The sequence below is a fragment of the Tenrec ecaudatus genome, chromosome 16 (assembly GCF_050624435.1).
Source record: "Tenrec ecaudatus isolate mTenEca1 chromosome 16, mTenEca1.hap1, whole genome shotgun sequence".
NCBI lineage: Eukaryota > Metazoa > Chordata > Mammalia > Afrosoricida > Tenrecidae > Tenrec > Tenrec ecaudatus.
The window spans coordinates 69423984-69446280 of record NC_134545.1 but is presented as its reverse complement, the minus strand read 5'-3'; the positions used below and the strand labels follow the sequence as shown (position 1 = coordinate 69446280).

At 41.5% G+C, this 22297-nt stretch overlaps 1 protein-coding gene across 1 annotated transcript in view; it reads left to right on the top strand.

Moving 5' to 3' along the window:
- Positions 1-22297, top strand: part of MBL2 (mannose binding lectin 2) — a 37020-nt gene extending 14723 nt beyond the window's left edge. Inside the window, exons 2-5 of the mRNA XM_075534012.1 lie at positions 16269-16425; positions 17068-17184; positions 20330-20398; positions 20972-22297. Of these exons, the coding sequence (XP_075390127.1) occupies positions 16278-16425; positions 17068-17184; positions 20330-20398; positions 20972-21342 (705 nt within the window). The 5' untranslated portion in view covers positions 16269-16277 and the 3' untranslated portion in view covers positions 21343-22297. The remainder of the gene's footprint in view (positions 1-16268; positions 16426-17067; positions 17185-20329; positions 20399-20971) is intronic.

The following is a 22297-nucleotide window of genomic DNA, read 5'->3' as shown; positions in this document are numbered from 1 at the left end:
AGGAAGTTGGGTGGAAAGGGGAGTCAACCGCAATGGGTACAAGAAGGAAGACAAATCTCCACCATTCTGAATATGATTGAACTATTGAACTGTATGAGATGTTAATAATCTCTCAATAAAAATACTCTTAAAAAAGAATTGATCACTAAAAAACAAATCTATACCCCATGGGCAGGTGATCTTTGATAAAATGTTGAAACTTATTAAAAGGGATAGAGATAATTTCTTTAATAAATGCAGCTGGAAAATCTGTATATCATTTTACAGAAAAAGTAAACAGGACTCATACCTTCAACCATATCAAAAATGAATTCAACATAGCTCAAAGACCTAACCTTCAAACCACAAATACCATCAATGAAAAAAAATGGAGTGAATTTAGGGGTGCTAATATGTGACATAAATGTACGATCAGATATAACCAAAAACACAAACCGCATGAGACAAATTAGATGACTGGTTGTTGTTGTTGTCATTGCTAGTTGGTGTCAAATCAGTTCTGACACATAGTGACCCTGTGTACAATCTAACAAAATATTCCCTGGCCCTGGACCATACTCAACATTGTTCGCTTGAGCCCATTATTGCAGCCACTGTACCGATCCACCCTGCTGAGGCTCTTGCTTTAGTTATTGACCCTATACTTTACTAAGCATGACTGATTTTTCCTAATAACATGTCCAAAGTATGTGAGATGAAGTCTTACCATCCACACATCTAAGGAGCATTTTGAGCACACATCGTCTAAGCTGTATTTGTTTGCTCTTCTGGCAAGCCATGGTAGTTTGAATATTGTTTGTCAACATCATGATTCGGATGAATCCACTCTTCTACAATCTTTCCTATCCATTTCCAAACTTTCACATGCATATGAGACCACTGAGAATACCATGGGTGGCTCCCCTCAGAGTCACGTCCTTTCCCTCCAACAGTTCAAAGACGTGTGGCAGATCTGCCCAATGCAATGTCATTTGATCTATGCTTTTATGAACATTGACTGTGGAGCCTATGTGAGGTAGTTAGTTTATTGTGCCAACCTGGCTGATAAACACATGTGGGGTTAATTGAAGGATGGAAAGATAAATAGCTCAGTGAGCCTCACCTTTCTAGTTCTTGGGTCTCTTGCTTTGTGATGGTCCAACCAGGGTGAAACTGCCTTATCCAATTCCCTGTTTCAGCTGGCAAGGATCACTTCCAGCCCTGGGTGCTGGAGTAGCCTTGTGGAGACCCCTGCCAGCGCTGAGATGCTTACACATTTACTGACTCGACTTTCCTCCTGCAGTTGGCATCATAGTGTGTGTTTTATGTGATGGAGGATGACTTTGTGGATTGGTGTCAGACAGATGAGTTAATGTTGGACTTGTGGACTTGGGTAGCACTGGGTTGGAATGTTTTCTTGATGTGCACTTAGCCTTTATATAAAACTCTCATATATATATATATATATATATATATATATATATATATATATATATATATATATATATATATATATCAGTTTCTGTGGCTTTGTTTCTCTAAATTACCCAGACTAACGCACTATTAAAATGAAGTTCTTGACAACTTCAACCTTTCCTCTGTTTATCATGATGTGTTTGGCCCAGTTGCGAATCTCCATGTTTTCTTTGTATCTGGCTTGTAATCAATACTGAATGCTGTTGTGCTTTGATGTTCAACAGCAAGTGCTCGAAGTCCTCCTCAGTTTGAGCTAGCAGGGTTGTCAACTGCATAGAGCAGGTTGTCAGTTATCCTTCCTCCAATCGTGCTGTTTCATTCTTCTTCATAGAACCCAGGCTTACTGATCAGTTAGAGATTGATGGAACCATTGAGACCATGTCCCTTAGTCATTCTTCAGACCTGAAACTGACTTTAGCCCCATGGCTCAGTTTTCAGTCAAATACTAGACAAGCCTATGAGGAGAACAATAACACGAGGGGATTATACAATTCTTAGAATAATCAACCATCTGAGATCAAAAAGGCACCTTTTACCTAAGGATAAAGCTCAGAAGCATTAAGAATGAACGTAGAATGGAAACAGGACACAGAGGGAGGAAATGGAGTAAGTGATACTGTGTTGTGGGGACTGCGATCAATGACGTGGAACTAAATGTGGATGAATTGTTGAATGGAAAACTCATCAGCTCTGTAGGCCTCCATTCAATTTACAATACGAAGCTGTTCTTTGAAAAAATAACTAAATTTAAGTATGATCTGTTTTTCTAGTTCAATGAACCGGAAACATTGCCTGTGTGTGTAAAGTCTGTCCTTTCCCGGTGATAGGATCTGAATACCAACCTGTGCCAATGCTCTGTTCCCACTGTCCATCTCCAGTCCTTCAGGAACCAGATGTGTCTATTTTTAAAATTCATGTTTCAAAATTCCTTAACAGAGAACTTTATTTTGTAAGTCTACATATTCACTTCATAAAACTTGAAATTGCACATACTGAAGAGTGATAGATAGGAACCAATTTCTCTTAATTTATTAATATATCGAGGAAAAATAATATAAAAACATAAGGAAGAGATAAAATATCTGAGATAGAGAGCTGAACAATAACTACAAGATAATAAATTGATGGCAATCAGCATCAGTTTTGAGAATACCAAGGATGTTCCAGACTATTTACCTAAATATTTTGATATATATTTACACATATCACATCTCCAATGTAGTTATGCTTTAAATTAATATCCCTCAAAGAATGTAAAAAATATCAAAGGATTAAAACTCACAAACCCACATTTCTAAGAAGCATCTAGGTGATTATAATGCACAAAGAAGTTTTAGATTAACTTTCCCAATGTGTTTACAAGTTACCCAGGGTCATGATTGCTAAGCTTCATTCCAGGTTGTGGATATCTATATTCCAGAACTTTTAAAGTGTATTCCTTATCCAAGATGTATAGCACTCATACTTGGAGTCCAGTTGAAGAAAAATAATGAGTAGGATTGGGAGGAAAATTAGGGTAGTAGCGTTTTTTTAACTACTGCTTATCTTGTACCATGGACAATGTTGTCACTCTGAATCTTTGATTTCTTAACAGAAGCTCAAGATTAAAAGGAACAATAAAGATAATGATGATATATCAATTTCCTGACCAAAACTAAACAAAAAATCCTCAAAACCCCCAAATAAGAAAACATGACTGCTTAAATACATTGCTATAGGATGATCATTGCAAACTATTTACAAGAAAGGGAAATGAATCAATAATCTAAATGTCCGGCTTTGGGGAAATGACTAAATATGGTAAAGATCCAATAAAAGGATCATATTTAGCAACATAAATTACGATTCACAGCAATACTTAATGGCACAGCAAGTGCTCATGATACACTGACAAGCTGAACTCAAACAAACTCATTTGCCTACAGTGACCTCCTTTCTTACTGCAGCACGATGGTAAGGTCTGACTTGGAAAACCAACTCTTTAGTTTCCCACCAAATATTAACAACTTACAATTGATATAACCAATAGATGCTCCTCTGGTTTGATCTTTTGAGATATACTTCACATTGACTTCTTATTCTTTTGATGTTACTGGTTTATGATTCCAAATTTTTTTGGAATCAAATTATGATTCCAAAAATTTTTGTTAGCATTCTGGGTTGCTGTGATGACTAATGATTTTATGCTCATCTTAAAAATTTCCAGTCTTGGAGATAACTATTTTTCTGAAGAACTCAAGCTTGATTTAGTGGGGATTCAGAATTCAGAAGCTTATGACTATTGATAATTTATTCATATAATTATGTGAATAATTATGTCTAGAATGTTTTAATAGAATGAAGAAATACATCTTCCAAAGAAAAGAAGAAAATGTATGCTCATCACTTCAAATCAACGTCTGTAAATTTATATTTATACTATTTTTTATTACTTTATTGTGAAAATTCTAATTATGCTAACTAAATAATTACTGATATATCCCAATGTACTTGTAATTTAATAAAAATTTCAGATAACAGTCAAACATTATCACTAATTATATGATTACTGAAAAGAGTTTTCAGCTGTTTTTGTTTTGTCTCAGCAAAATATAATTCACAAGGAAGTGCATAAGAAAAGTGCTCTTTTAAAACTGGCTCTGTATAATTACCAGGCATATTTTGAAAAAATTACAATTGATTTTTGACAGTTTTTAAAATTTTCATCAATTTTATATGTATATGTAAGTAGATACATTTCTCAAAATAGCTATAATTTTTGTCATATTTAAAAAGATTTTTTAAAAAGTCACGGATGATTGAATGAACAGTAATACAACTAGTGGTGTTAATTTTGAAAAATGAACTCCTTGGAAAACAAATAAATACAATAGATAAAAGAAAATCATAGACAATTATGGTATCTGGGTGTCTCTCTTGATCCCTTTGGAAGCATTATTTTGAAACAGATTTGAAACTGAACAGCACCCTCTGCTGTCTTGCCAAGAAATATCACCACCAATCGGTGATTCTTGATTCTTTGATTCTTCCAAAGCTATCAATCTGAACAAAATAAATCAAAAGTAAATAAAAGTAAATCAAATTAATTTAAATCAATGTACAACCCCAGAATCAACTTTAATTTTTGAATTGGTTATCATGGAGATTAAGAAGATGAAATAGAAAGGTCCATTTACTTTCAGGCCCTTCTTGATGCCTAGATCTGCTTTTTCCCTCACTCTTTCATGTAGGATCTTTCTGCTTGTATCGATCATGTAATACTTTATCTTCAATATAACCACCACTCAAGACTCACAAAAAGAGTAATTAGTTCCCACATGAAAATATATTATTTTCTGCTAACATAGTTAAGAAATATCCAATGCAATATGGTAGGAAACACAATCTAGTCCCAGTTATTTTGTTAATGCACATATAATCTTAGACAGACAATGTTTATGCATATCTTTTAGAATCTTTGAGTCTTCCATATGTATAATTTGAAGTGATGGGGCATAGAGCGTTTAGTAGTAGGGGATGCCATTCTTCTGAAAAATAATCTTTCTTAGAACTCCAATATATTAAACAGAAAAGGATCGTTCTAGTGTCTGGGTAAGTAAGCCATGGACTGTGGATCAAATTCCAGTGCATCTGTTTGGGGAAGAAAGTAAAGTTGATCGACACATTGCAGCACCCGTCCATTTACAACTGATACAATAAAATAAAGCAAGCAAAATACACGAAGCTATGTGTTAGTAGACACCGGACATTAGTCAATGAAGAAAGCAGTCAGTACTAGTATAAAACCAAACTAAGGTGACCAATAATGGCCCCAGCTTAATGAGTTTCCCGGATGAAGTACAAGAAGGGAGAAGGAGGGGAGGCATGTCTGATGCCCTGAATTGATGGGAAAGAACTAGGAGGCCACACACCTCTCAGCATATCTAGTTTGAGAAAAGAGCAGACATTACTCACAAGGAGAAGATCTCCAAGATGTGGCAAGATTTCCCTTCAAGTATTCAGTCGAGTAATAATCGGTGTGTGTTTGCAAGAACACTACCAAGGGAGAATAAATTATCTGAGAATAGAGAGAATGGTGCCCAACACACAATTTTGTAAGCAGTGCTGCCCTTGTCCACCAGATTGTCCTGTTGTTGATTCTAACTGATAAAGATCTATCTTGGGTTTCTGTTACAGACTCTCTTTATAGGAGCAGATAGCCCCATTTTCTCCCTAGGGGCACTTGATGGGTTTGAACTTCTGATCTTGTGGTTAACAGTCCATGCTTACCCAATAGACAACTAAAGTACAACAAGGTTCCTCACCCCACTCTCCTTCCCCAGTGATGCTCTGAGCAGAAGAAGGCAACAAATTTGGAGGTCAGTGCTCTCCAGGAAAAGACCATCGGGGACAAATCTGGAAGTTAAATTTTGGGACTTGTTGCAATGAGTCTGCTCAACACAGGGAATCTTGAATCATGACTCACCTTTATGTCAGCTGAAAGTTAACATTTATTCAGTGTTGGCACCATGATAAACCTTCTTTTTTTAAATCATCTTATTGGAGGTTCATACAACTCTTATCAAAATCCATCCATCCATCCACTGTGTCAAGCACATTTGCATATTTGTTGCCCTCATCATTCTCAAAACATTTGCTTTCTACTTGAGCCCTTGCTATCAGCTTCACATTTTTCCCCTCCCTCATGAACCCTTGATAATTTATAAATTATTATTATTTTTTCATATCTTACACTGTCTGACATTTCCCTTCATCCATTTTCTGTTGTACGTCCTGCAGGGAGGAAGTTATATGTAGATCCTTGTAATCAGTTCTCTCTTTCTGCCTCACCTTCCCTCCACCCTCCTGGTATTGCCACTCTCACCACTGATCCTGAAGGGAACACCTGTCCTGGATCCCCTGTATTTCCAGTTCCTATCTGTAATCTGTACCAGTGTACATCCTCTGGTCTAGCCAGATTTGTAAGGTAGAATTGAATCATGATAGTGGGGGTGGGGGTGAGAGGTAGCATTTAAGAACTAGAGGAAAGTAGTATGTTTCATCGTTGCTACACTGCACCCTGACTGACTCGTCTCCTCCCCGTGACCCTTCTGTAAGGGGATGTCCAGTTGCCTAAAATGGGCTTTGGGTCCCCAATCTGCACTGCCCCTTATTCACAATGATATGATTTTTGTTCTTTGATACCTGATACCTGATCCCTTCAACACCTCATGATCACACAGGCTGGAGTGCTTCTTCCATGTGGACTTTGTTACTTCTGAGCTAGATGGCCACCTGTTTACCTTCAAGCCTTTAAGACCCCAGATGCTATATCTTTGATAGCTGGGCACCATCAGCTTTCTTCACGTTTGCTTATGCACTCACTTTGTATTCAAGGATAATGTTGGGAAGGTAAGCATCATGGAATGCCAATTTAATATAACAAAGTGTTCTTGCATTGAGGGAGTACTTCAGTGGAAGCCCAATATCCATCTGCTACCTTAATACGAAACCTATAAATATATGCACGTAGATCTATTTCCCCATCTTCATATATAAATATATTTACATACGTACATGCTGTATTTAGACATCTATAAATACTCTTTTCCTCCTAGTTTTTTTCCCCTTTATTTCCTTTTACTTTCCTCTTGTCCCACTATCTTGCTCAGTCTTCATTTGGGTTTCAGTAATTCCTCTTGCTTAATTTGCCCTTGATCAAGCCCTACCAGGCCTCTTACACCCTCCTTGCTGATAAGACTTCTTCTAAGTGTTTTATATTGTCCCAACAAATTTATCAACTCGACTCCAATTCATATTTTAATGAGGATCCCTGGGATGTATCCAGGACTCAGGAGCCTGGGATGATCACCTCCCTCCAAGATAGCATTGAAAATTCTGAGCCAATCGTGGTGGCCCAACAAGATAGGAATTCCTTCCAGTGGCAGTAATAATATTCAGTATGCCCCATTATTGATTAGATAAAGTAGGTTTAGGCAAATAAGTTCATTTCTGAGAATTACCTACTCAGTCAAGAGAAGAGTCTGCCTTGAGTTAGGTCAGGTCACTTTTAAGGGTCACACATAACCACACCCTGACCTGGATCCATGTCTGTCAAACAGATTGGACCCCATAGCTCCTTTCTTTATTCTGGTTAGGATCTTTGATTTACTACATTTGGTCCATGCTCAGGTAGAACCTTGAGCCCAAGATTTAACCAGTCCTAGTGCTGGATCACTGTACTCATATTGGAACGTAGAGCTCAGGATCAGTACAAGCAAAACTCTTTTCCATAGTCCATGGTTAGAGTCCAGTCCACAGAACAAAGTCCAGAGAACGCTATCACTCACGCAGAGGTAAAAACCCATTGCCCACGGCCCAGAACCTGAATGAGCAGGCCTCAGAGAGGAGACAAGACCGAAGAACTCAACTAAGCACATAGCACCACAGTTCTGCATACCACCAAAGACAAAGTCCAGAAAATTGAACCTGGTCCCTGAAACCCAGGTTTCAGTTCAGAAAACACCTGAAAACAACTTGAAATACCCTCTCCTGAGAACATGTCTTACATAGGGACCATATCATTGCCAGTATCACAGACACGATTTGGCCTGCAGTGCTGATTCAAATAGCTATTACAATGAAATGTGCAAAGCTATTACAACGCAATGTGCAAAGGCCTACAGTTAGAAAACCAAAGGAGACGAACATGTGCAGTGACTCAAATGGAAAGAAAAGAAAGGAAAATTCAAGCCTGGAGTTAAAAATTGAAAGATTTTATGGGCAAAAATTTCTTGAAAGATGCAAGAGTTCTCAAAAGAAGATGGAAAGAATTCACACTGTACCAAAAAGAATTACTAGACATTTTGCCACTTCAGGAAGTAATATAGGAGTAAGAACTAGTGATACTGGAAGAAATTCAATCTGTAACGAAAGCATTAGCCAAAAATAAGGCTCCAAGAATTGATAGAAGACCAATTGTAATGTTTCAACAAGCCGATGAAGAACTGGAAGAACTCATTTGTCTGTGCCAGTTAATTTGGAAGACAACTCACTGGACACATAACTGAAAGAAATGCATATTTGTGTGCATTCCAAAAGTAGGTGGCCCAACAGATGGTGCACATAGAGAACAATATCATTAATATCACCTGCAAGTAAAATTTGGCTGAAGATCATCCGACAATGGATGCAGTAGTGCATTGACAGGGTGCTGCTGGTAGTTTCGGCCAGATTCAGAAGAGGATATGGAACAAGGGATATCATGGTGGACATCACATGGATCTTGGCTGAAAGCAGAGAATACTAGAAAGATATTTGTGTTTTCTTGACAATGCAAAGTTTTTGTTGGCCTGCATCATTATATGGCTATCCTCTCACCCTACTTATTCAGTTTGTAGGCTGAGCGAATCATCAGGGATGCTGGCTTATATGATGAAGAAGGTGGCATTAGGATTGGAGGAAGGCTTATTAACAAGCTGAAATATGTGGAAGATACTACTTTGCTTGCTGAAAGTAAGGAAGATTTAAAGTACTTGTTGATGAAGCTCAAAGATTGCGGTCTTCAGTATGGTTTACAACTTAATGTCAAGACAATCAAAGTCCTCACACCTGGACCAGTGGGTAACATCATGATAAGTGGAGAAAAGACTGAAGTTATCAAGAATTTGTCTTTCGTGGATCCACAGCTGATGCTCATGGAAACAGCAGTCATGGGATCAAACCATGGCTTGCATTAGGGTGAAGGCACCGTACAAGACTTCTTTAAAGTGTTGGAAAGTAAGAATATTATTTTAAGGATTAAGGAATTCCTCGGCCAAGTCATGCTATTTTTAAATACACATGCATGTGAAAATTGGACTCTGCATAAGGACGAATGGAGAAAAATGGATGCGTTTGGGCTATGGTGTTGACGAGGACTCTTGAGAGTGCCACTGGCTGCCAAAGGGACAAACAGCTCTGCCTTCGAAGGGCTGCCAGAATTTTCTTCAGTGGCCAGGATGGCAAGCCTTCAACGCCTGCATCCTCAACAGGTTTTCAGCATAGACCAGTGCCTGGGAAGGATCCTGTTTGGTAAAGTTGAGAGGCGACAAAAACCAGGAAGGCCCTCAATGAGATAGAAAGACAGAGTGGCTGCAACATTGGGCTGAACTATCAGAACCACTGTGAGGGTAGCACAGAATGAAACAGTGTTTCGTTCTGTTGTATGTAGGCTCCTTGTGTGAGAGAACCAACCCCACATCTAATAGCAGTAAGGTATCTTTAGTTTCTCTCACTCCCTTGGCTTCCTCTGAGGAGACAATAGCTACATGCTAGATGACCCTGCACAAGGTTCTAAGATGTAAGTACCTGCTCAATGGAGCAGTAGGTAGGATACTATCTTTTCTGTCCTATGTTGTCAATTGATCTGGAAGTTCTCCAAGAATGTAATCCTGATCCCTCTGACTCACCAACATTTTCTCAAGATTTTGGGTTCTGGCTGAAAGTTTTCATAGCTTTCCTCTGTATACATTGGACTGTATTCATGGATATATTTGCAGCATAAACAAACACATGTAACTATGAGGATAGTCCCATTTTTCACTCCAATCAGAGCCATCCATTAAAACCAAGACTTCTAAATCCAAATCTCAAGATGTGCCTCCCAAATAAGGTAACCCAAGAGTCTTAAGGTAGAAGAGTATTCCTAAGTACATTTTTCCTTAGGGAAATCCAGGGCCCCATGCTAAGCAACTTAAAATGGTGAACAGTATGGCCTATTCGGATGTGAACCTTGGCAATGGTATCCTATTTCACAAATGAGGAAATTCTATCTCTGAAGGAGATACAATATAATCACATGGCCAGGAAGTGGTAGAGTTGGGATTTTAAAACAAGTCACCTGAAAGGGAGGCTAGAGGGAGGGCAGACCATCCTCCTACCGGTCAGGGAGGTGGCCATCTAGCACTGCAATCTCCGGGGTTAAAGGCGGATGCCTGGCAGGGGTACTCTAGTGGAAGCAGTGCTACAAAGGGACTGCCATCCCCAAATAAGTGCCCCTTATCCATGGGTTGAGTTCAGGGTGGATGAATAACATGCTATGTGTGGAGAGGGGCATCTTGTAGAGGAGGAGACCGGAGCGAGCTTGTGGAGAGCAAGCAGGGACTCATAGTGCAGGCTCCGGCTCAGCTGGCAGACAGACTGTCCACCCACATGCTCCCTCAGCCACTCCTGGCCCACTTCCAGGACTTGTCTGGGGCTGGAGGGTGGCTTCTGAACCTCATCTCTGAACTAAATGTGCAATAAAAACAGACACTGATAAATCCAGAGTTTTCAATGTAGCCTGAAACCGGCTCCTCCTTCCACCTCCTGTTACTAGGTGGGACTCTTCTGACTATTAGAGCAAAGGGGAGAATGGTGAGAGTGCCATTTTCAACTGTGCAAAGCCCCTGGCTCTCCTGAGCTCCATGATTTGTCTTAGCCTGGTTGCTTTATTCCATCCTGGGCATTTTCTAGGTACATATCAACTGAAAGCAAGGAAACCACGCTCTCTACAACTCAAGGACGGTTCAGTTAGAAGGGATGACGAGGAAGGACATCTCATCTAGAGTCCCCCTGATGATTGGCAGCCTCAACAACTCCTTACCATACTGGCCTGCAGCCTGTGTGTGGCACTCCTATGAAGTTCACTCCAACAGAAAATGGGTCTTTCTGACAACTCTGTGAAGACTGTTGCTCTGAGTGGGACAGACTGTGTTTCACACAGGTGTTGTTGATCCATCCGTTGACCACTGGAACCCGGATGAGCAGGGCCCAGGCTATCCCTACACAAAGCCCCGGGTTTTGTAGAACTGAAGGGCCATTACCTATATCACATGAAAGGAACTACTAAATTGGTAGACTGCCTACATTTCAGGAAACTAACCAATGTATATTCCAGCTGTTAATTACACACTTCAATGGGACTTTAATATGAGGGGTACTCCTGTGGGTACAGGTGAAGATGTTATTTAAGGGGATTCATGTACCTTACACCAACTATTTAATCAATATTTATGAAGAGCCTATTACATTTCTGCTTCTGTTCAAGAGGAAGAAACAACATAGGAAAGCTAACATAGAGAGTTCTGTACTCATATAGCTTTCAGTGCAAAGAACACGGGCAGAAAATTGATTGGTACAAATGGAAATGTCTAAGATATAATGCCATGCAGTGTATTGTGTAGAGACAGGAAATATGGCAGACTAAGAGAAGGGAGACAGACTAAGTGGGGCTATTTTAAGTATAATGATAAATACAGGCTTCTTAGAGGCGAGACTATTTGAGGATCTAGAGCAGCCAGAGATGCATTGGGGAGAACTAGACAGAGAGAATGACAAGTGTAACACTTGAGGTAGGTCCTCAAAATAGTACGAATTCTGCTATGCCTTCATGGACAAGTATGTGTGTGTGTACACATGGACATTTATGTGTATAATTGATGTACTTATACATACCCCCATATATACACAAATATACATACATATCTGCTAGGAACAAGGAGATCAATATGACTAGCCATGGAATGAGTAATGTAAAAAATGAGTGGCATGGGAAAAAGAAATCTTGGTTTGAATTGCAGTGGCTAAGCATTGTATGGGATGGTTTTGTTCTTGGCAACTCCCAAGTTGGTTCTGGCTCATAGCTACCCGATGGACCACATAACAAAATACCACCTGTTTCTGGGGGTGGTCAGATCATACCCAGGGAGGTACATGTGTGTCTAACATAAAGAAAGGGAAATGGGGAAGGAGGCGGGAGAATGGGGGTGGGGAGAAACTGAGATGATGACATGGGGGAAACAGGGCACTAACCTACAGAGGGGGAGAGTATTGGTTGTGTTCCCACAGAATTGGACTGTGTATACAGACCCCACCATGATGCACCAAACCAGGAGGGCAACACAACATGTGCAGGAATCCATGAAAAGACTGGACTATAGGGCCGGCCTCAACCAGAACCAGCCTGACCACCACCATGGAAGACTGTGCCACAGAGAATGACAATAGACCCTCTGGTGAGGGAAAGGAACTGACCCATCACACCCAGACAGAAGTGGAAGCAAATTAAGGGGGGGAGGGAGAAGGGAGTGGAGCACACCCTGGCCCACCAAGCCCTGAGGACAATAGCCCCACTCAGAGCAGCCAATGCACAGAGAGGACCATATGGCCAGTCCCGTTACGAGACATGACAGCCTGCACTGACCCATAGCACTACATGGGACAACACTGGAGACATAGTGTGGGATTTGTGCCAAAGCTGACCCCACCATACCGAGGCAAAATACTAAAGAAACACAGTAGAACAGCAAGGGGAGCAGAACAAGGAAGTCCCAAGGGAATATAAAAAATAGACTTTGGGGCCAGGATGTGGCACCCTGTTAGATACAACGGGAAAACACTCCTAAATGTCAACAAACAGACCTTGAACTATTTCCTCTAGTTCCTAAATGCTTCCTCTCCACCCCGCACTATCAAGGTCCCAATTCTACCTTACAAACCTGGCTAGACCTAGAGGATGTACAGTGGTGCAGATAGGAACTGGAAACACAGGGAATCCATGACAGATGGACACCTCAGGACCAGTGCTGAGAGGGGTGATATCGGGACAGTGGAGTGAAGGTGGAGTATATAGAGGAAATCGATGACAAGAATCTAAATATAACCTCCTCCCTCTGGGATGGACAACAGTAAAGTGGATGAAGGGAGACGTCGGGCAGTGTAAGATATGACAAAATAATAATAATTTATAATTTATCAAGGATTCATGAGAGAGGGCAGAGGAAAAATGAGGAGCTGATACTAAGGACTCAAGTGGAAAGCAAATGTTTTGAGAATGATGAAGGCAACAAATGTACAAATGTGCTTGACACAATGGATATATATATAGATTGCAATAAGCCTCCAATAAATGATTTAAAAAATCACCTGGTTCTGGGCAATCTTACAATTGTTTCTATGCTTCCCCTAATTGTTACAACCTATGGTAGTTACATAATCTCCTGTCAAGTTGCAAAGAGGTGGAATCTAGCCTGTCAATCAGGTCTCAGCTTGATGACCTCATTTGGAGGTGTGATGGAAATAAATAGCTCACTGGAGGCCAGACACTCTCTCTTTCAGTTTCATCTTACTGCTGACAAGCCAGATGTGGTACGTTGATGTAGCCAGAGCCCTGGAGCTGGAGGAGCCACGTGGAAACCCATAGCAGCGCTTAGAGGCTTCTACCACCACTGGGTCCACAAGACTTTCTACCCACTGGCCTGTGATCTTTCTTCCCACATTTGGCCTCATTGCATGTGTTGCGTGAGTCTGAAGAAGAATTTATAGACTGGTAATAGACATATGGGCTAATATCAGATTTATGGACTTGACCTTGACTGGGCTGGGAAGTTTTTTTAATGAACAGCTGCTCTTTTCAGTAAGTTCTCTCTTACACACTGGATTTGTTTCTCTAGTCAACTCAAACTAACGCTCAACCACTGTGTCAATCCCTCTCATCAAAGACCTTCCCCTTTGCCCTGCCCCTCCACTTTACCAAGCACAAGGTACTTCTCCAGGGACAGGTCACTCCTGACGGCATGTCCTAAGGATGTGAGACAAAGTCTCATCATCCTTGCTTCTAAGGAGTACTCTTGCTGCATATCTTCTAAGATACTTGTTTGTTCTTTGGCAGTGCATGGTACTTTCAATATTCTTAGCCAACATGATAGTTCAAATACAATTATTCTTCAGGGTCTTCCTTATTTGATATCCAATTACACATGTGTATGAGGCAATTGAAAATGCCTTGACTTGGGTTAGATTTACCTTAACGTTGTTATTAACATCCTTGCTTTTAAACACTTTAAAGGGGTCTTGTGCAGCAGGCTATGTAATTCAATGAATCCTATGGTCTCTTGACTGCTGCTTCCTTGAGCATAGATTATGGACCTAAGCAAGATGACATCTTTGAAAACTTCACTTTTGTATCATGATGTTACTTATTAGCCCAGATACGGAAAGTGATGTCACTGGAATGTCAAATACTAGCAGGGTCATACAAGTACTAGCAGGATCATGAGTCAGCTTCAGCAGAGCTTTCACATTAAGACCAAACTACAATGCAGGAATTGGCTCTCTGCTGCTGAGTAGTTTGTCCCTGAAAAACCTATGAATAGCATCGAAACATCCACTGTTACTGAACACCTGGGGAGTAGAAGCAGCACATTGTCAGAGACAGTGCCAGAAGATCAGCCCCTCAAGTGTAAAGACACTCAAATATGACTGAGGAAGAGATGTCTTCTCAATGTAGATTCAACCATGATGATGAGGATCGAGTAAAATCTGTGGGCGCAAAGCCTTAGAGACCTTCATGGGCTGATACGGCATGACACACAATGAGAAGAAACAACTGTGAACACTAGTTAATAATTAGAATTTGGAATATACTAAGTATGTATGTAAGAAAAAGAAAAGGGATTAAAAATGAATTGGAGCATATCAGTTGGTATTCGAGGTGTTAGTGACCTGAAACAGTTTGGGACTGGTATTGGTCATTTTGAATCAGAAAGTCATGTAGCTTACTATGGTGCAGGATGTCCCTGGGGAATTCACTGAGGAGTTTAATGCAGTTCTGAGGGTTATTTATTAATCTTGGGGTTGAAGGCCAGGTCAGCACTATCCCTTTCCATCGAACTGATTGGGTCATACAATCTGAGTCTAGTTTCGTTCCTCCGTCTGTATCATCCAACACATCCCCAGGCTGGAGGGCCATTTTCGTATGATTTCGTCTCTGCTCTGTAGCAGCTCCAGTAAGTCACGAATGGTACATGATCTGGGGTGTATGGATTGGGGTCAACTTGTAGGCCTAGAGGAGACTTGCTGAAGGTGGTGGCAGGGTGGCTGACAGGCGAGAGTCAGGCCAAGGTATCCTTTACTCTGTTGGTGTCGGGGCAACTGTGACTTCCCTAGATATGGCAAATGACTTGTGAATAAGACTGTGCCTTTGTAATCAATGGGGACATTGAAAGGATCACTATGCTCATGGGACTGGGTTCCTGAGGTTCCCAGGCCAGTGTTCCCTGGAAGGGAATTCTAATGTACAGGTGGAATGATGAGTGAGAAACTGGTGGAGGCGGGGCATGAGGGGAATTCCATGTTTGAATCACAGAAGTCAGGGAATCCTGAACAGGAATAAAGGAAGGATCTGTCACTCTGTCCAGGCCAGGGTACTGATAAACTTCTGGAGAACATTCTTTGGATGCAAGCTTCCCTTACAGTGAAACTAAAACAGAAGAATAATATCAAGTGGAGGCAAATTCAAGTTGATGGCTTGAGCTGGGGTCTGTATCAGAATACTTCCTTTCTGAAACATCAGCCTACGATGGCATACTTCTCACTCAGTAAATGATCACCGTACTGCCCAGGAAGGGAATGGCATATGAAGATGGGAAGTGCATAAAAGTGAGAGATGGGATGAGAAAAGACAGGTCTCCAGCAAAAAACTTCCTTTCACCACCAGCTCAACTGTCATATGCCAGCCGGTACTGTCACCCTATGCTCTCTCATAGACAGAGGAAGGATGCCAGCAGTGTTCCAGCAGCAACACCAGGGGCTGGAGGACCTTTTGTCCCTTTACCTGGGCCCCCACTGCTGATCATTTCACTTAGTTTTATTTTTTAATTACTCATAACATAATGTTACAGGATGATTTGCTTTCCAAATCTGGTGGCCAACGATCTGTCCTGTGCAAGACACAGGACACAAGTCCTTCTGGTAACTGTGTGTTCTTGACTAGATGGGATAATGTCATCTTCTTTGATTTTCCCCACACCAAGGTGAGGACAATGCTCCTGTTTTCTTTACCCTCGCTCCTTCTCCTGAGTGTGATAACCGCATCTTGCTCAGAAAAAGAAACCTGTGAAAATGCCCAACAGACCTGCCATGTGGTTACCTGTGGCTCCCCAGGCACCAAGGGCGAAAAGGGAGAAACAGGTACAGGATGGGCTGCTCTGTCCAGGTGACTCTACCTTCCAACAGACATTTCCCGGAAATGTGAGGATGTCCTACATGGCACATTATAATTAGGCAGATTGTATTTGTTTTTAACTCTACTCAGGCACAGGAGCCCTGGTAGCATAGCAGTTACACTCTGGGCTGCTAATTACAAGGTTAGCAGTTTGAAACCACCTGCCTCTCTGTGGGCGGAAAACCAGGACTTTTGACTCCCATGAACAATTGCATTCTTGGACACTCAGAGGTGCACTTCACCCTGTTCTACATAGGGTGATTATAAGTCAGCAGCAACTTGAGGGCAGTGAGTTTTTGTTTTATTTTGTTTTTTACACTCATGACTCAAAACAGAGACAGGGCTCAAGAGGTCTGGCATCCAGGCCTCCACAGAAGAGCTGATGACATATGGTAGTTCTACTACCCCACGGGACATGGGGGAGGGGTTGTCTTTCTTCTCTAGGTTACCTCTAGCTCATTGTAAACAGTGATTCATAAAAGTTGGTCTTGAGTCAATATCTCCTTTCTTCTGGGAAGATATCGGCATCAAGGGATTGGGCATGAAATCATTGGTGAAAGAGAGGAAGGGCACACGTGCTGAGTCCTGTTCTTTGTGTTTTCAAACAGGCCAAGGGCTCAGAGGATTGCAGGGTCCTCCTGGTAAACTGGGACCTCCAGGAAGCCCAGGACTTCCTGGGTTTCCAGGAGTCAAGGGTGCAAAAGGAGATTCCGGAGAAAATGCAGGTAAGCAACTCAGCCCAAGAAAATCTAGGCTAAGGACACGCAGGACGCAAGTCATCCTTGACTACCAGTCAGGACGTACCTTCCCCTGCTGTCACACTGCAGTGTGCTCATGGTGTTTCCTGCCCAGCGACCTCAGCACTCTCAAGGTTACACAGAGTGTAAGGGGATTCTTACTGGTGCCATAGGATAGACCAGTGGTTCTCAACCTTCCTAATGCTGCCATCCTTTAATATAGTTCCTCATGTTGTAGTGGCCCCCAACCATAAAATTATTTTTGTTGCTACTTCATAACTGTCATTTTGCTACCGTTATGAATTGGGCGACCTTGTGAAAGGGTCATTCAACCCCCCAAGGGATCACGACCCACAGGTTGAGAACCGCTGGTGTAGACTTACAAAACTTTCAGTATCATTCAGAGGAGTTGGATCCTGGCTTTCCTCAGCTGAGATAATCCAGTATGAAGTTCTGATCCAAGAGAATGAGAACCAACAATATCAGGAAGAGGGCTTCTGGGTGAGGGAAAGTGCTCCATTACTAACTGATCCCACACAGAGATACCTTGGAACAAAGGCCTGGCAAACTGCTTCCCAAAAGGCATAGCCTTGAAAGCCCATTGGAGGAGCTCTGCTCTGCACCCCTGGGGTTGCAACGAATTGGATTTGACTTGCCAGTAACTGAGTGGGTTGTTTTTAGGGTATACATACTATGAGGTTAATTTTATTGGATATTAAACTATCATAAAACTTAATGGCTTAAAAAATGGCCATTAAAAAAATAACCCAAAACATCAATTCTGTAGTTCAGCAATTTAAATTGATGCAGCCAAGTGGTTTCTTTGCTGTTCTCAGGTGGGCTCTGTCATGTGACTAACGTCAACTAATGATCAGTGGTCTCATTCACAAACCTGACTCTTGTTTGGCTGTGGGTTGGAGTGATGAGGGTCGTTGGGTCAAACATCTCTCATTCTCCATCAAGTCTCGGACTTGTCCACAGGGAAATGATTATAGAGTTCTTAGTAACAGAACCTGAGGAGTCTCCTGAAGGGTCCAAACATATATAAAGTCTTTCTTCTGTCGCTTCCTAATGGGTGAACAAGTCACCAAGTCAGCCACGATTTAAAATAAATTTTATTTGTTGTCATGAGGATCTGCAGTTGCTTGAAACCATTTGCCCACATCTACACATCGATTGTACATCTATGCACATAGAGTGTTGCACTCCTTCCCTGTTTTGATCATGAAAAGCTCACAAGACCTTGTTTCACTGATCAACAGAACAAACAAGAAACAATGAATTCAGCACAAAAAATAATGATAAAATTTACAAGAGACAACCTTTCATCTTTTAGTCAGTATTTATCAGCTTATAATAATTCCCCCAGAGATTTCTTGTCTGCCTTGATAAGGTCATTTATATGGAAAAAAATGAATGAAGAACCTGGCCTATGGAGAGTCACCATGCTAAGGAATCAGGGACTGTGTGTGTTTTGAATTGAGTATAGACAAGTGTGTGTGTATCAAGTGTCCTTAGATGAGCTCAACAGATTGCAAACAGTGATGTTTTCGTCTCTGTGAAAATAGATACCTGTGCTCTCTTGGCAGCATCTCTGTGATTTGTCTTGTTCACTTCAATAAGCAAGTCCAGGCAACCTTCGGGCAATGAACAAGATTCCTTCCTAAATATGTAATTTAAATTTGTAGGTAAGTTGGAACAGCTAGGAGGATTTACTTAATGTCATTTAGATGTTTGTCTTAGTATATGACTATAATATATATTTTATCTTTCTGCATCTATAAAAGGAGACCTGTGCCGTAATGGTACTTGTTGGGACCTATATGGGAGGTCAGCAGTTCAAAACCACCAGCTACTCCTCAGGATAAAGAGGAGGCTTTCTACTCTGTTAAAAAGTTATAGTCTCAGAAATCCATCCGAACAGTTCTGCTCTGGCCTATCCTCTGGGTCAGCCTAAGGGCATAGAGTGTGACAATGCACAGAAAACCTTTCAAACTCACTTCCAAGGACATCAAACCACCTTAAACAACAATAAAGTGCACAATAAGAATAATGAAAGGACAATAAAAGTGACCACATGTGATATTGAAGAAAGAGAATCTGTGTTTGCTATAATTTTAACTCAGGAATGTCTTTGCAGGCATGTAAGACAGTGATGGAATGACAGTATGAATCTTTAATCATGGCCTTTATTCTTTTGTATATGTATGTAAATGGGTATCTATTTTGAATACATACAACTAAACTATCTTAAAGAGGCCCTGATAATACAATAGTTTCAGCATTGGCTTGCTCATATGGGCTGCTCAATCCCATGAGGCAGTCTACCAGAGAAAGGTGAGTCTCTGCTCCTGGACAGACTTGCTGTCTTGGAAACTCTCTGCAGTAGCTCTGCTCTGTTCTTCAAGGCAGCTCTATATTTCAATCCATTGTGTTGCAGTGGGTTTGGGTTTTGAGAAACTGTCTTAAGAATTGTTTCTTTGGAAAACCAGAGCAAACAAGCAAGCAAACAAAAACCCCAACAAAAACCCAGTGCAGTATGCCTACAGTACTGATGGGGCAGTGTGCTGCAATTTGTACTGCTAACTGCAAGGAAGTTTCACACACACACACACACACACACACACACACACACACACACACACACACAAAGCTCAACATTTGTCCCAGTGGCTAATGATGTTTTACCTTTTTCTGATCACTTTATCAATTCCACTTCCTCTCCCTTTTCTTTTATACATTGCCAGCACTTGCATTGGGTGTGTATTTTTAAGACATGGTTACAAGGATAAATAAGAGAAAAACTTAAGCCAAATCTAAAGTCACGCACTTGAGACCATGTTAATAGCAGTGTGAGCTTCCTTAAAAAGGTGCCCAGCATCCTCCTTCTGCAAGCAGATGGACCGCTGATGCTGCAGGGCTTTCACGAGAACAGCAGTCATGTGCTGATACGGAGAGAATGTGGCAGTCTTTTATTACATATGAGCGGGTACGTCCAGCATTCTTCACCAGAGGACTTACTGTCTTAGAGGAAACGCGACCAGTGTTTTGAGTTTGAAAGTCCCATCTCCACAGATACACAGAATAAATCCCCTTCTCAACTGTGCTTCTTCGCCCTGCTTTAATTTTTTAGATTATGACAGTGCCCTGGCCACCACAGAAAGACAAGCTCTGCGATCAGAACTGGACCGAGTCAAGAAGTGTAAGCCGCGCCTTTTACTCTTCAGATAGCTGTAGGTTTGGAAAAGCCACAACAACTTTCTGAAGTCATTGACTTCTGGAGAGGGACATCAGCAGGTTCTGAATTGATGAAACCCCCACAACCACCTCGTTGGCTTTGCTCTAATGTGCGGAGCTAATAATTGGCAAATGCTGTATACTCTGCTCTGAGGCCACTGAAAATGGGACCGTTGACCCTTCGGTCACTGACTTCTGACCAAAGGCCATGTTTTTAGGTGTTTCTTAACTACGTGGATCAAAAAATCCTGTTCCCCAAAGAACCAGGGTCATTCTGCTAATTTGTCTCTCACGGGTCATTTTGAGAGATTTAACAGGAAAACACATAAAACCTGGTTAAATTTAGTTTTCAGGCAAAAAGAAAGTTTCATTCTAGTAATTATTTGAGTGTCAGTATGCATCTTAGGACTAACAAAACTGACCTGAAACTCAAAGTTAACTTGTCATACTGAATTTGATCTAGAAGGCTTTACGTAGAGAAATGCTTCTGGATGGGTCTCAAGGAAAGGCCCTGTCACCTACATTTTTCATATTTTAGGGCTGACCTTCGCGCTGGGGAAAACGGCTGGAAATAAGCTGTTCTTGACCAATGGTGAAAAGATGACCTTCCAAAGCGTGAAGACTCTGTGTGCCAAGTACCAGGGCTCTGTGGCTACCCCCTTGAATGCTGCAGAGAATGCGGCCATCCAGAAATTGACCAAGGAAGAGTCTTACCTGGGAATCACTGATGAGGCCAAGGAAGGTCACTTTGTGGATCTGAAAGGAAGACCACTGTCCTACAGAAACTGGAATGACGGGGAGCCCAATGACCAAGATGGAGAAGACTGTACCATCCTCCTCAAGGATGGCAAGTGGAATGACATCTCCTGTACTTCCAACTTCATGGCGGTCTGTGAGTTTTCACTCTGAAGGAGCATGCCCTTTGAGGCCCCGGTCACCTTGGCCGTACCTCACAGGCCCACAGTCTGCTTGGATTGATAAACCTACTTCCCCTGTTCAGTGTTGGGTTTCTCTTTTGTGGGGTTTGGGGTTGGAGAGCATCAGGAGAGTCAGTTGAATGAGAGGACATGGAAGTGAGAGAGGGTGAGGCTGATAGGAGCTAAATGAGAATTTCTATTGAGTGGTAATCACTAATAATAATCATGGGGCACTTTATTGGGAGCGCTTACAGCTCCTACAACATTCCACACATCGATTGTATCAAGCATCTTTGAACATATGTTGCCATCATCATCTCCAAAACACTTTGTACTTGAGCCCTTCGTATAAGCTCTTCTTTTCACCCCTCCATCGCCACCTTCCCACACTCGTTTATCTGTGATTAATTAGATTCTGTCACTGCTGTCTCGTACCATACCGTCTATTGTCTCACTTCACCCACATTTCTGTTGTTTGTCTTTTTCGGGGGCTGGGGGTGCTTTATATCCAATCTTGTGATGGGTTCCCCTTCCTCACCCTTCTCCCTGCCTGAATGGGAGTAGCAATAATCATGGCTCTTGAAGACGTACCAAGTCATTGAAATTCTTGCCACATACAGTTTCCCAAATGGACGATTTAAAATGAAACAAATTATTTGGAGGAATTTGGCCTAGTGGGCAAGTCAAAGAAAGTCACATCCCTTCCCGAAACAGGAGTGAAATCATGGACAGTAACACTAATAAAGGCTACCCATTCGGTGACTGCATCCCCAGGCCCAGGAGTGAAGGATCGCATTGGATGTGTCTGCTGCCATGTGCTAAGCTACCAGAGACCGTATAAGGAAGTATCTACAAGTAAGGTCTCTCTAGTTCATTGTTGTTGTTTGAGGTACTACTGAGTCTCTGGATTCATATGGACACTTGTAATAACAATAGGAAGTTCTGTC